The sequence below is a fragment of the Lutra lutra genome, chromosome 12, assembly GCF_902655055.1.
Source record: "Lutra lutra chromosome 12, mLutLut1.2, whole genome shotgun sequence".
Classification (NCBI taxonomy): Eukaryota; Metazoa; Chordata; class Mammalia; order Carnivora; family Mustelidae; genus Lutra; species Lutra lutra.
In genome coordinates this window covers 84,374,923-84,390,413 of record NC_062289.1, presented here as the reverse complement: position 1 = coordinate 84,390,413, position 15,491 = coordinate 84,374,923, and the positions used below count along the sequence as shown (strand labels likewise).

The 15,491-nt window shown below is 45.8% G+C and overlaps 2 protein-coding genes across 17 annotated transcripts in view; one reads left to right on the top strand and one right to left on the bottom strand.

Moving 5' to 3' along the window:
* The window catches only part of CLIP1 (CAP-Gly domain containing linker protein 1), a 125,510-nt gene extending 119,688 nt beyond the window's left edge, over positions 1-5,822 (bottom strand). For 13 of the 14 annotated variants that reach the window (XM_047697038.1, XM_047697042.1, XM_047697044.1 and 10 more), the window contains exon 1: positions 5,691-5,822. The gene's annotated coding sequence lies outside the window, so the exon portion shown is untranslated. The remainder of the gene's footprint in view (positions 1-5,690) is intronic. The other variant, XM_047697041.1, reaches the window with a different exon arrangement.
* Positions 1-12,469, top strand: part of LOC125082000 (proline-rich proteoglycan 2-like) — a 42,300-nt gene extending 29,831 nt beyond the window's left edge. The window contains exons 2-4 of one of the 3 annotated variants that reach the window (XM_047697058.1): positions 5,691-6,139; positions 6,298-6,500; positions 12,332-12,469. In XM_047697058.1, the coding sequence (XP_047553014.1) occupies positions 5,691-6,139; positions 6,298-6,463 (615 nt within the window). In that variant the 3' untranslated portion in view covers positions 6,464-6,500; positions 12,332-12,469. Of the gene's footprint in view, positions 1-4,598; positions 5,264-5,690; positions 6,140-6,297; positions 8,281-12,331 lie in introns of those variants that run through there. The other 2 variants (XR_007121852.1, XR_007121853.1) reach the window with 2 other exon arrangements.
* Positions 12,470-15,491: the final 3,022 nt, after the last annotated feature.

The window sequence follows — 15,491 nt, the reverse complement described above, 5'->3', positions numbered from 1 at the left end:
GGTTCTGGGATGGAGCCCCGCATCAGTCTCCTTGCTCCTCGGGAAGCCTGCTTCTCCCTCTCCCTGATGCTCCCCCTGCTTGTACTCTCTGTCAAATGAATAAATAAAATCTTTAAAAAAATAAAATAAAATAAGATCTAAGTTTGACTCTGCAACCAGATTCTCAATATAGCAACCTAAATAAGCCATCTATGCCTTACAACAGAAATCAGCAATATGGTTTCAAGATCTACAGTTTTTTCTAGTCATCCATGTGTGAAAGAAACTTAATGATAATAGTTTTCTTTCACTTACGCCATAAAAAAGAAAAAATTACCATGCCTATAAAGCTTATTTTTTCCATAGTCCGGAAAAGAAAAGTCTAATAGGATCCTTCCTGCCTTAAGGTATTTGAACATAATGTCTCCAATAAGATATCATTCTTAGCAGTAAATCAGTTAAAGAGATAAGGCAGGAAGTCAAAAGATTTGTTTACAAGATTTTAAGGAAAATATCCCTAATATCTCTTATCTTTCCTGAGGAGAGAGGGGGAGAAAATATGCCAAATATTTTAATGCACTACACGACTAGGATCTATAGGATCTGAGAAAAAAATCTCATTATGGTTGCCATCCCTTTATACATCAAACCCAAGTTTCAGGTGATTTGTACATCTGGAACATCTGGATCTTCAGGCCTTTAACTTTGGAGAAGATACAGTAAATCAAGGACTCGGCAATTTTAAGTGTGAAAAATGGGCAGAGTTTAAACTGGGATCTAATCCAAGCTACACTTAGACGTAAGTAAGCAAAGGTGAATACAAATATCAAACTACTTGATTTGAGTCGCAAGTATATTAGACCTTATGCTTATGTAAAACATTAGGGCAGGAAAACGTCTGTACTCTCATTAGGATCCCTGTGAAGAGTTAGAAGAGAATACATTTCCCCAGAAAAAGAGATACCAAAGAGAGTTCCCAGTAGGGATTCTGTAATAGGACTAGTTCCTCTTTTCAAAGATTTCACAAAGAATGGTTTTAAGATTTTTGTTGCTGAACCACTTAAGAAAGATAATTAAAAACCAGACCCACCCATTGAGTTAGTGCTAGTGGAATCTGTCCTTCTGGAAGTGCCAGATGGAGATTAAAAAAAAAAAAAAATCTCTTCACTAATGGTGGCCAAGATTCCTTGGCACTGGGTGCCAGGACCAGGATATTAACCCAGAATTCCTAGCCAAATCCAAGGTTGGTTAATTACTATCTGCCAACCTTTAAAAAAAAAAAAAAAAAAAAGGCACCTTCTCTGTTCCCAACTGAAATCTAAAGAGGTCGCTCTTACTTGAAATTCTTGTGTAGTACCATCAGTCAATCTGTTTTCCCTTAAAAGAGCATTGTAACTGAAATGCTGATTTAAAGCATATGGATTCTCTGAGTCCCATGTACATGGGAAACATACACTACATATATTAAAAATATATAAGATGCTGTAATAGTTTAAAGCCTCCCAAAACAGTAATCTAAAAAATTCACATCCAGGGCAATGCTGACAATGCTTTCCAATTAAGACTGAAGAGACTTACATGAAGGTTTATATTAAACAGAGATTTTTGAACCATGAAACTTTTAAGACTAAAAAGGAAGGTTTTGCTGCCAGGAGCACAATTCCAGGAAAAAGCTATATATGCAAATGTCAGTTACAAGGCCTCCCAGGGTTGAGCAAAGATCCTGCATACAAATAGCAAAGCATACACTCTGCAGCAATTGTGAACATCAAGTACCTTTTTTGGTACTAAGGTGCCATTGCCAACATATCCTGCACACTGCTTGAAATACCATAAAGCAGGGTTCAATTTCTAGCCCTGTACTCACTAGCCATGTGGCCTTTTAGGCAAGTTGGTAAAATTCTTTGAGGCTCATATGCTCCCACATATTTAACTTCTTCTTCTTCAACAAAATCAATAACGTTATCTGTATCTTTCACTATTTTAAAATATTTTAATACATACATATTTTAAGGACTACAAACTATATGGCCTTAAATCATCCGTCCCCTCCCAAACTCCCACCTCAGGACCTTTGTACTTGCTGTTCCGTCTTCCTACTGTGCCCTTCCCTCAGGGATCTACATTCCCTCACTTCCTCTCGCTCTTAACTGAAGTCACATTCTCCTCAAGGTCTCCTCTTGCCACCCTATCGAAAATTTCAATTACTTTAACTCTTGTCCCCAAAACTACATTTTTCCCCTTCCCTATTTTTTTCATACCATGTAATACTGTACAACATACAATATTTTAAATCGAAATGGTTATTTGTATTCCTCCCCTACTTGAAGGGGGCTCTAGGAGAACAAAGATCTCAGTTTTATTCATTGCTATACCATCAGCACCCAGAACAGCACCTGGCACAGAGCCATGCTCAATAAATATCTGTTGCGTGAATACCAAATGAGACTCAATACAGCCCACAGATAGGTACCCCACAGCCCCACCTGCTGCCTTTGGGGAGAATATCACAACACTTAAAAAACTGTAAAGAACTATCAGCTTGTCGGGACTGACCAACAACACTGTCCACTCTTAACATATGAAAAAACACTGGCCCTCACACCTCATTTGTACAAGAAAGAGAATTAAAGAAGCTGATAATTGGGATGAAGTAGAAAGTTATATGGGGTTAAAAAGTCTCACTTTGGTTAATACTGAATACAATTTCCTTTTAATGTTAATATTAAGCCATCTCAGGATGCCTGGGTGGCTCAGTCGGTTGAGCATCTGCCTTCAGCTCAGGTCATGATCCTCAGGGTCCTGGGATTGAGCCCCGCACTGGGCTCCCTGCTCAGCGGGGAGCCTGCTTCTCCCTCTGCTCTTCCCCCTGCTTCTATTCTCTCTGTCCATCTCCATGTAAATTTACTCCCTACCCTCTGCTTTTTTCTTTAGGTTTGACCTCTCTAAAGCCAATCTTTTTTTTTTAAAGGTTTTTATTTATTATTTGAGAGAGGGCACACAACCAGGCAGCAGGGCAGAGGAAGAGGGAGAACCAGGCTCCCCACTGAGCAGGGAGCCCAATGTGGGACTCGATCCCAGGACCCTGGGATCATGACCTGAGCTGAAGTCAGAGGCTTAACCCACTGAGCCACCCAGGCGCCCTCTAAAGCCAATCTTAAAACATACTGACCTCATATTTGCTATTTTACCAAACACAGTATTCTTCAGAAACCTGCAGAGGGTGCTATAAAGTGAAATCAAAGCCTAGCTGGCTTGGTTGCTGGAGCATGCAGCTCTTGATCTCCCGGTTATGGGTTTGAGCCCCAACTGATGTAAAGATTACTTAAAAAAATTTTTTTTTCTTTAACTTTTAAAAATCTTAAAATAAAGTGAAAGGTCCTTACCATATACATTCCCAGAATGAAATACACATATATTAAATGTGTGTGTGTGTGTGTGTGTGTGTGTGTTGTGCGGCCATATAAGGCCAGAAATATATCTGTAAATAATAATCAGGAACACCGGGTGTGTTGAAGTGAAAACTTCAAACATGCCTACCTTTGTATGGAGTACAAGAGGACCAGTTCATTGCTTATTAATCATCGATTGGGCTTAGAAGCCCAACAGAGACAGTATTTAAAAGCAAGGGTCAAATATTATTAAGTTCACATGTATTAATGTGTATGAGTGACATGGGATGCAAAAGACTCAATGTTAGACACTGGGTAAAAAAAAAATTTGAGGGTGCCTGTGTGGCTCATTGGGTTGAGCCTCTGCCTTCGCTCGGGTCATGATCCCTGGGTCCTGAGATCGAGTCCCACATCAGGCTCTCTGCTCAGCGGGGGGCCTGCTTCTCTCCCTACATGTGACCTCTCTCTCTCTGTCAGGTGAATAAATAAAATCTTTTTTTAAAAAATTAATACAAGTAAGAAAGGCACCAAATTTGAAACTCCTTAACAACAGAAACCAGATCGGCTTAGCCATTCTTGAAAAGGTAGGGAAGGGCACCATCTTTATCTTCAGACAATATGTACAAGAGATCCCACCCAGTTTCAATTTTATTTTTACTCCTTCGAACGAGGAGGCCTAAGATGTACTCTTTCTGTGAATGTCAAAAACCCAGCACCAGCCTTGTTCTAGCAATCGTCTACTTCCTTTGGTATCATAAAGCCCAGCCTTGCTCCTTGCCAGGAATTCACTATACTAATCTCATAACTAAGCACCTGGAGTCAATACCTGAGCTCAAATCCTGATACCACCACTTATTAGCTGTATGACCCTGGGCAAGGTACTTGACCTTTCCATGCCTCCTGTGTAAAATGGGGATAATGACAGCACCTTCCTTGGGTGAAGCTGATTAATGAGATAAAACATAAAAGACTTGCCCAAAGCCTGACCAAAGGAAGCCCTCACTAAAGGTTAATTGTTATTATTTCCAGAGGAAAAAACTGCCCCAAGGCTGAGGAGCAACATAACAGGATCCTTGTAAAAGGTTATCATTAAACCCCAAAGCCAAACACATTTGTTCTCCTGATTTGTGGATACCACAGGTTATAGTAATAATAATAAAACAGTAACACCAACCAGAATCATAACCCCAACAGCAGCAACACAAATTATTGAGCTCTTACTGGCCAGGCACTGTCCTAACCTAAAACAGGAAGAAGGCAAGGTCGCTTAAAAAAAAAAAAAAAAAAAAAAAAAAATCCAATTTTTCTCTACCCTCCTTTTAAAATACGGTAACTGGTGACCAAGTTTTGCTAAAAACAGGTATGTAGAAGATTACAGACTTGACGTGGAATTTCTTCATCCCAAAGAGGTGGGGCTGTGAAGGGAGGAGGGGGTGGTGCTCGGTTTCTGCCAGATGGGAAAGCCACATGAAGTGGAGAAACAGCCGCGTTCAGGGTTTATCCCCAAATCAAAATCAGATTTTTGAACCACAGGACCTCCAAATTAGGGGAATCAGAAGGCTCTGCTTTTAAAATAACCTCTAAACAAGTGTCATCTGTCCTCTGAGCCAATCCCCTGCCGAGGGAGAAGGCTCGGGTTACGGGGCAGTGGTGTTATTTCAGAAATCCTTGTCACCTCGTGTCATCCACCCTCTCCGAGAATCACAGTCCCACCTTGGGGGAGAGGGACAAAAGCCACGGCCAGGCAGGCCGGAGGCCAGCGGGGCCAGCCCGCCGGCCGGCGCACGCACGGAAGCCAGGGCCAGGGTGCCCTCCATTCCGGCTCGCGGGCACCGGGTGGCAGGCCCCGAGGAACGCTCCCGAGACCCGGCGGCAGCGCCCAGGGGCAACAGGTCCCGCCGGGGCTCGGCCTCTGCGGGGTCCCGGCAGCCCCCAAGCCCCCCAGGGCCAAGGAGAGGAGAGCGGGGAGCCCGGGAGGGAGCGGCGCCTGGGGCGGCGCAGGGGCAAGGAGTCCAAGCTCCATCTTGAGGCGGACGGAGGAAGGGAAGGCCGGGCTCGGCGCTGACAGGGCCGGCCACTTTTCCGGCTCCGCGGTGGGGCACCCCAGGGACCCCCGGCCTCCAGGGCCACCCGCTCGGGACCCCTGGGGTCCCCTCGGAAGCGCCCCGCTCGAGGCACTCGGGGCCCTCCCGGACGCCGGGCTCGGCCCCCAACCCCCGGCCCCGAGCCCGGCGGACGGGAGCGGGCCCGGCCGGGAGCAAGGGGAAGGGGAGGAGGGCACCAGGGAAGGGGAGAGGGCCCGCGCCGCGCCCCGCTCACCGCCGCCTCGGTCGCCGCCAGTCGCCGCCACCTGCCCCACTGCAGCAGCAGCAGCAGCCGCGCGGCCGCCGCCTCCCGCCTCCCGGCTCGTCGGCTCGGGGCGGGGGAGAGCGTGACGCGCCGCCGCAGCCGCCGCGGGGCCGGGCGGGCGCGCGCCGCCAGGAGAAGACGCCGCCGCGGCTCCTCCCCGCGCGCTCGACCTCCGCGCCCGCCCCCGGCCGGGCCGCCCGGCGCCTGAGCCCCGCGCCCCGGCTCCGCGCCCACCCCGGCCCGCGGCCCGAGCCCAGCACCGCCGCCTCTTTGTCTGCACCCGCCGCTGCCTGGGAGCCGCGCTCTAGCCGCCCGGCGCGCCCGCCGTCCAGCCCTCGGATCCCACTGAGGACCGGGATGGGAGGGAGGTGTGGGGGAAGCCCCCAGCGGCCCGGACCGAGGGGCTTCTCCTCGTTTCGGTTAGTGGCGCATTTTCTGAAAGTGTCCCCAGAATTGGCGGGTCACACCCGAGAGCTCCATTCAGTGTCCTGACCACAGCCTGCTAGCGTGGGGCTGATTGACTTTTTCTCTCTCTTTTTCCTTTTTTTTTTTTCCCCCTTTTTTCCTTTTTGACCAGACCCGGGGTGACAAATCCTTGGATACCAGCTAGGAGGAGCTGCCCACAGCAGGTTAAGTTTAAGGAGCGTCGTCTCTGCCCTCCGCTCCCTCCGGGGAAAGACCCCCGGTGCGGAATCCCTGGGAAAACCTGGAAGGAGCCGCCTACAGCGAGTAGTGAAGCTTGAGAAGGACCGTCTCTGTCTGCAGTCTCCTCTCCTCCGGGTAAAGACCGGGCCTTTAAAATCCCTTGAAATAAGCCCAGCACTTGCTCCATTAGTTTGAGAAAAGCCTCTTTTATTCGCCCCTGCCGCTTTGGACGAAAGCCCTGGTTAATGCCCCGTCCTCCCTCCCTCCCCGCGGGGATCTCCCTTAAAAGCTTTTGAAAGGGACTGGAGAGGAGGCAGCCGCAGCCTGCCCGGGGCTGCTGCCACAGAGGGCGGCCAGCATTTCACTCTCACCGACCATGGCAACCCCAGAAGCTTTGCAACTCCTGGGAGGAATTTGCAGCTGTCAGGGAAGCCCTGCGGTTTGCAGCGACTCCGAGGTGGATAAGGGGCCCCAGGGCTTCCTCGTCCTGCGGGGTAGAAAGGAATAATCGGGAGGGCGACCCCTTTGCTGACCTTTATTCGAAGCACTGTGCTGCTGGAAACAACAGGCTCGCACTGAGTATATATCCAGGCAGGGAGCTATGTTGGAAATGCTCGAAGTTCGGACAAAGTAAATATCTGCTGGCTCCTCCCCTCGATTCAAGTTTTAAATCACAAAAATTATATTTCTGAATTCAGCACTGCCCTGGTTTTCAAGCTGTGAGGTCAATGTGGTGGGGGCACCCCGGAAATCCAGAATCCACATTCCATATCTAAAAGAGTCACCTCACCCCCTCATCTGAACACTTCAGCTCTAAGAAGCAACCTATATAATCATAGATGCCATAAAATGAGGTCACTGCTAATGGTGGGGTACTCCTGTAAACACTTCTGTTTTTATCTTTTCTCCCCTACTCATTCTGCTGAGCCTGTCTTTATTTTAAAATGCTGATGTCTTGTTCATTATATATTTTTTTGCATTTATTTCTATTTTTTAAATATTGTGTCAAAACATTCTGTCTCTAAACTTTAAATTTAGTGACCAAGGCCTGGTCCCAGCCCTCCTAGCAGAACAGTAACTGGGATCAGTCCCCCAGAGTGGCCAATATTAAGACTAAAGAACATGCTCGGTCCTACCTCAAAATAAGCTCTCACGTTCCATTTTTAGATTTAGCCACTGATCATTTTAAAATGCATGTCTTCTGTAAAAGTATTAGAACAGCTCAATTGACAAGACTTTGGAAGATGGAGGACGGTAGCAAAGTAGAAAACCAGGAAGGGTCTCCCAAGTCTTCATTTTACAAAGTGAGGAAGTTAGTAGATATCTGTGTTTTTTTTTGTTTGTTTTCTGGAACGAAAAAATAAAGGTTTAATCATATCCTTGATGTAGGCGTAACTACAAATAGTGGTAGAACTGTGTCGAGGGAGAGAGGGTAGTAGTGCTTCAATCATAACAGATTGTCAGTAGAGGGTGTCCACAAACGATAAGTAAGTAGCAATATAAGTGTATTCTTTTTTCTTTTTAAGATTTTATTTATTTATTTGACAGAGACAAAAACAGTGAGAGAGGGGATACAAGCAGGGGGAGGGGGAGAGGGAGAAGCAGGCTTCCCACTGAGCCGAGAGCCCCATACAAGGTCCAATCCCAGGACCCCGGGATCACCACCCTAGCAGAAGGCAGACGCTCAATGGCGGAACCACCCAGATGCCCTATACGTGTATTCTTAGACATACAGAAGTTACTACCAGAAAAGCAAGAAGCAGAAAAATAGTGGTCTTGGGGCACCTGGCTGGCTCAGTTGGTAGAAGTCCGAGACTCCTGGACTCAAGGGTTGTGGGTTTGGGCCCCATGTTGAGTGTAGAGATTATTTAAAAATAAAATCTATTTAGGGCGCCTGGGTGGCTCAGTGGGTTAAGCCGCTGCCTTCAGCTCAGGTCATGATCTCAGGGTCCTGGGATCGAGTCCCACATCGGGCTCTCTGCTCAGCAAGAAGCCTGCTTCCCTCTCTCTCTCTGCCTGCCTCTCCGTCTACTTGTGATCTCTCTCTGTCAAATAAATAAATAAAATCTTAAAAAAAAAAATAAATAAAATCTATTTAAAAAAATATGTAGTCATCTCTGGGGAAGATGGGGTGAGGAAGGTGGGCAGAACAATGTTGCTTTTCACTATAAACCCTGATATACTTTATTTTTTAAAACCATGTGCATGCGTTACTTTGCTTCCCCTCCCCCCAAAAAAGTATTTAAGATCTTCAAATAAAATGATTAAAGAATATACTCTGCAAATAAGACAAAATCAGAGGAGCAACCAAACACTAAGAGACTATTAACGATACGAAACTAACTGAGGGGGCACCTGGGTGGCTCAGTGGGTTAAGCCTCTGTCTTTGACTCAGGTCATGATCTCGGGGTCCTGGAATCGAGTCCCGGATCCGGCTCTTTGCTCAGCAGGGAGTCCCCCTCTCTCTCTCTGCCTGCCTCTCTGCCTACTTGTGGTTTCTCTCTCTGTGTGTCAAATAAATAAAATCTATAAAAAAAAAAAAAAAAGAAGGAAGAAAAAGAAAAAAGAAAGGAAGAAACAAACTGAGGAAGGAATGCCTGGGTGGTTCAGTGGGTTAAGCCTCTGCCTTCAGCTCAGGTCATGATCCCAAGATCCTGGGATCGAGCCTCGCATCGGGCTCTTTGCTCAGCAGGGAGCCTGCTTCCCCGCACCTTCTCTCTCTGCCTGCCTCTCTGCCTACTTGTGATCTCTGTCTATCAAATAAATAAATAAAATCTTTTAAAAAATCTTTAAAAAAACAAAAACTAAAGAATGCTGATGGTAGGGTTTCATGAAATTTTTCAAAAAGCAAAATGACAAAAGAGAATGACAAGCTAAATTTAGATTCCTACCGTCACTTCTCAAAGGGAACAATCTTGTGACAACAAAAGCCGCATTGTACACATTGAGTTAACAAAGAACAATATCAACAGGGCACCACACATCATGATGTAAACTGTATTTTAGGTCTTCTAAATAGACTGGTGCTTTGAGTGCTTGTAGTTTCATGAAGAGGGGATTGAACAAGATGACTTATCAAGTTCCTACCACAAACATTTTTAAGATTCTGTGACTTTTCTCCAGTAAAGCAAAACATTGGTGAAATCAGTAGTTGATGCAGCCGTTCAAACCTAATTCAACAAATATTTGTTGAGTTCATGAAAAGCTGATCCTAACTTCATCAAAAAAACCAGCAGACTCAACCAAATACATGTACACACATGTTCACAGCAGTACAATTCATAATAGCCAAAAGGTAGAAACAGCCAAATGTCCGTCGGCAGATGAATAGGTTAAAAAAAGTATGGAATATAAATACAGTGAGATAGTACCAATCAAGAGAAAAAAAATGAAGTAGTGACCCATGCTACAAGCCGAATCAACCTCAAAAACATGGTGCTGAGTGTAAGAAGCCAGACACAAAAGACTACATATTGTGTCTCCATTTATATGGAATATCCAGGGGTGCCTGGGTGGCTCAGTCGGTTGGGCTTCTGCCTTTGGCTCAGGTCATGATCCCAGGGTCCTGGGATCGAGTCCTGCATTGGGCTCCCTGTTCAGGGGGGAGCCTGCTTCTCCCTCTCCCTCTGCCTGCTGCCCCCCTACTTGTGCTCGTTCTCTCTCTGTTGAATAAATAAATAAAATCTTTAAAAAAAGAATAAGAAATACCCAGAATAAGTTAATACATGGAGACAGAAAGTAAATGGTGGTTGCCAGAGGCTGGGGGCGCTGGGTAGTAGGTGGGAGCAACAGCTTAAAGGGTGCAGGGTCTCCTTTTGGAGTGATTCAAGTGTTTGGAACCAGACAGCGGTGGTGGTCACACAACATTGTGAATGTACTAAATGCTACCAAGTTGCGTGCTTTAAAATGGCTGATTTTGGGGGTGCCTGGATGGATCAGTTGGTCAAGTGTCTGAATTTGGCTCAGGTCATGATCTCAGGGTCCTGGGATCAAGCCGGACAAGCTCAATGAGAAGTCTGCTTATCCCTCTCCCTCTGTCCCTTCCCCAGCTCCTGCTCTCTCTCTCTCTCTCAAATAGATAAATAAAATCTTTTTTAAATGGTTGATTTCATGCTATTTGAATATTATTTCAATAAAAATTTAAATTAATAAGTATTAAAATAAACGGGTATGTGTAAATAAATATAAATAAATGAGATATAAATAAATATATCATTATAAGTAAATAAATAAATAGCTAGATAGATAGATAGAAGTAATAAATGGTCCCCCCCGGGGCACCTGGGTGGCTCAGTGGGTTAAGCCTCTGCCTTGGGCTAAGGTCATGATCCCAGGGTCCTGGGATTGAGTCCCGCATTGGGCTCTCTGCTCAGTGGGGCGGGCTCTCTGCTCAGTGGGGAGCCTGCTTCCTCCTCTCTGCCTGCCACTCGGCCTACTTGTGATCTCTCTGTCAAATAAATTAATTAATTAAATCCTTCAAATAAATAAATAAATAAATGTTCCCCCCTGCAAAAAAAGTCGAGCAAAGAATGGATGATAACCAGGTAGGTAGGAGATTTTGGAAAAGAGATGTTATTTTATATTTTTTTAAAGATTTTAAGTCACTTCTATACCCAACATGGGGCTCAAAGTCACAGCCCCGAGATCAAGGGTCACAGGCTTTACTGCCTGAGCCAGTCAGGCCTTCCTAACTCTAATATTCTATTTTTTTACAGACCCAGCTTTTTCTTAGGTGTTCAACCTGACAAGGGGGGCGACCACAACTGTATTGGGTCTGAAGTCTCACTGGACAAAAAATACCAAAAATGGAATCTGGACTATAAATCTAAGGGAAGGTGCACAGGGACTTGCCAGCCCCTGGCAGGGCTCTGAGAAAATGGCTCACTCTCATTCAGACACCTTCTAAAAGGAAAGGCCCAAACAAAATTGGCACATCTTTTTTTTTTTTTTTAAGATTCTATTTTTATTTATTTGTCAGAGAAAGAGAGAGCAAGCACAAGCTGGGGGAGCAGCAGGTGCCTTAATGAGCAAGGAGTCAGATGCGGGACTTGATCCCAGGACCCTGAGATCATGGCCGGAGCTGAAGGCAGATGCTTAACCCACTGAGCCACCCAGGTGCCCCCCGAATAGGCAAATGTAATACTATCCTCAATCCTACGACCTGGAGACACCAACTAGTCTCTGTGATTTTAACTAAAAAATGTTAATACCGATTAACTAGTTCACTTAACTCTGTCATACTAACTTCACTGACTGCACGCCTCACAGGCTGAGTGAGGATATGTGTGTGTGTTTTTCTGGGTGTAGGTTTAGTACTTGTAAACAGGTGAGTTGGATATACTTGGGATACTCTTAATGGTGGTCAGTGAGACTGGTATCAGGATTTCCTGGGTAAAAGAGTTTAAACAACAAAAAGAAAGAGGCAGGGTAACTGGGTGGCTCAGTGGGTTAAAGCCTCTGCCTTCGGCTCAGGTCCTGATCTCAGGGTCCTGGGATCGAGTCCCGTACCGGGCTCTCTGCTCGGCAGGGAGCCTGCTTCCTCCTCTCTCTCTCTGCCTGCCTCTCTGCCTGCTTGTGATCTCTCTCTCGCTGTCAGATAAATAAATAAATAATGAAAAATAAAAATAAAAAAGAAAGAGGCAAAACAGGGGCACCTGGGTGGCTCAGTGGGTTAAGCCTCTGCCCTCGGCTCAGGTCATGATCCCAGGGTCCTGGGATCAAGCCCCGCACTGGGCTCCCTGCTGTGTGGGAAGCCTGCTTCTCCCTCTTCTGCTCCCCTCTCTCGCCTTGTCTCTCTCTGTCAAGTAAATAAAATCTTTAAAAAAAAAAAAAGAAAGAGGCAAAACAGTGTGTAACATGCCTTTTTTTTTTTAAATAAGGGAGAGAGGTGCAGATAACTGTTTAATGAAAGTATTTATAGAACGCAAAATATTAATATGCTTTTCTTGCCTTGTCTTTCATCATAGCTGATCCTGACCCTGGACGGTGCAAGTCCTCCGCTTGCAGTGACCGTGAGGTGGAAGTGAAAGAGAAGTCGGATTGTTAGCCAAGAAGAGGAGAGAAAAAGAAGAAATTAATATTCAGGTTTTATCATTCAAAATCGGATCTTTTCTTTAAAGATTTTATCTATTCATTTGATGGGGGGGCGGGAGGGGGAGAGCACAAGCAGGGGGAGCCGCAGAGAGAGAGCCCGACGTGGGGCTTGATTCCAGGTCCCTGGGATCATGACCTGAGCTGAAGGCAGACACTTAATGGACTAAGCCATCCAGGCGCCTCCAAAAATAGGATCTTTTTTTTTTTTTTTAAAGAATTTGCTGTTAGAGTTCACTGCCCTTTTTTTTTTTTAAGGTTTTATTTATTTATCTGACAGAGAGATAGAGCAGAAGTAGGCAGAGGGGCAGGCAGAGGGAGAGGGAGAAGCAGGCTCCCCGCCCAGCAGGGAGCCCAATGTGGGGCTTGATCGCAGGACCCTGGGAGCATGACCTGAGCCAAAGGCAGCGGCTTAACCAACTGAGCCACCCAGGCACCCCCCAAAATAGGATCTTTTCAACAGCTTTATTGACATGTAATTCACTTACCTTACAATTCACCCATTTTAAAGTATATAGTTCAGGGTGCCTGGGGGATGTTCAGTCGGTCATGACCTCAAGGTCATTGGATGGAGCCCCACGTTGGTCTCCGTGCTCAGCAGGGAGACTGCTTGAGATTTTTTCTCCCTCTGTCCCTCCCTACCTCCACCCTCCTCTTTCTCCCTCTCTAAAAAAAAAAAAAAAAAAAAAAGTATATAATTTAATGGTTTTTAGTATATTACATTATTAACTTTTTTAATGTGGTTAAAAAATATATAACATAGAATTTCCCAGTTTAACCATTTCTAAGTGTACACTCAGGGATATCAGTTGCAGTCACAGTGTTCTCTAACACAAAACAGGACTTTGCAGAGGAAAAGAATGGCTTCTAGCATTGTCAAGTGAGAAAGGATTATTAAAAACCCTTTACCTCTCATTTGTCATACCAAGGGCCTGGAAGACCTTCAAGTTTCCACTGTGATATGCAGAAGAAACTCCTTCCTAGCATTAAGGCTTAGCTAAGAGGCTGGAGATGGGAAGAAAGGGGGTGTGACACAGAAGGAATAAGAGAATGGCATCCTTCCAGGCCTGGGAGCTGATGAGGAAGAATGAAGAAGAGAGTCGGGGGAGGAGGACAGATCCACAGGTTGAGATCTGGGGCAAGGAAGAGGGGTGGCTCCCAGAACAGGAGACTTTGTCCCCAGTCCACATTTAAGAGTCTGGAAGAAAGCCCGCAGGCAGGTTGGTAGCTCTATGCCAACATTGTTAGGAAGATGGCCGGCAAGTTCAGGCATAAAGGAGATCTGGTTTGTGCTTCTGGGCCTCACTTAGACGCTCAGTGGCATGAATGGCTAGGTTGAGAGCTTTGTGCTTGCTCTGGGAGCCACGGGGGCAGCATTGCAAGGTGGCAGAGACTCAAAAGTCCCTGCCGTGCCCGTGGGAGGAGGGGAGCCTGAGTCAGCAGGAGGAGGCTCTGACTGAGCCAAGAAATAGCATATGTTCGGAGCAGACTCCACGCAAACACTTGGACACAGAACCAGAACAGCCACCCTCCAAGAACTCAGTCAGCTGTGGTGGACATTGCTGATTGCCTCCCCCAAGATTCCCTCCCCCTTTCTTAGTTAACAAGCCCCAATTATACTGGACATGGCAATGTGCCCAACACTTTATGTTCACTTACTCAGACTTTCCCTAGGAAAGTCAGCTGGAGGCCCTTCTGGGAAAGCCTTTCCTTCCCTGATCAGTGGAGACAAACACTGATGTGCCATCTGGAGCCAAAGCAGCTATGTTGTTACCCTGAGGTAATTAATGAACATGAAGACAAAAACCAACAGGCCAAGGAGGCAGAATAGAAGGATGGAAAGAACACAACTCCTATCCGAAGAAGAGACCTATTCATCTGGGGCAAATATTTGAATACTTAGAACAATAAAATAAATACTTGGGGCGCCTGGGTGGCTCAGTTCGTTAAAGCCTTTGCCTCTGGCTCGGGTCGTGATCTCAGGGTCCTGGGATCGGGCCCCGCATCGGGCTCCCTGCCCTGCAGGGAGCCTGCTTCCCCAACTCTCTCTATGCCTGCCTCTCTGCCTACTTGTGATCTCTGTCTGTCAAATAAATAAATAAAATCTTTAAAAATAAAATAAATATTTGAGGGCTCCCAGCCCGGTTGCAAAGAAATGCTTTAAAGAAATTAAAAATGGGGTGCGCCTGGGTGGCTCAGTGGGTTGGGCCTCTGCCTTCAGCTCAGGTCGTGGTGTCAGGGTCCTGGAATCGAGCCCCTCATGGGGCTCTCTGCTCGGCGGGGAGCCTGCTTCCTCCTCTCTCTCTGCCTGCCTCTCTGCCTGCTTGTGATCTCTGTCAAATGAATAAATGAAATCTTAAAAAAAAAAAGAAACTAAAAATGGCTACTGAGGATTTTTATTGCTTTTCTGTATGTTATGTGTAAGTGTATTTTACTCCAAATATTTCAGCAAATGTACATCACTTGTTAATGCTTTGTCAATTTGAAATTTGCTTTGGGGAGATGCCACATAGTTCTGAGTCCTGTGCCAAGGTGGACATGGGTTTGGGGGAGACCAAAAGCTTCTTACAGGAGTTTTCTCACTAAGTGGGGAGTCCTCAAATGACCCTTGCATTTCGTAATGTGAATAATCCACATATAATACAAGCACGTGTAGCATTTTCTTTTTTTTTTTTTTTAAAGATTTTATTTATTTATTTGACAGAGAGAGATCACAGGTAGATGGAGAGGCAGGCAGAGAGAGAGAGGGAAGCAGGCTTCTTGCTGAGCAGAGAGCCTGATGTGGGACTCGATCCCAGGACCCTGAGATCATGACCTGAGCCGAAGGCAGCGGCTTAACCCACTGAGCCACCCAGGCGCCCGACGTGTAGCATTTTCATATACAAATCATCTCATGAGTTCTGGACTTTACTAGATAAGGTAGGTTATCATTTTCTTTTTTTAAGATTTATTTTAATTTTTTTAAAAAAGATTTATTTATTTATCTAACAGATGGAGATCACAAGTGCAGAGAGGCAGGCAGAGAGACGGGGGGAA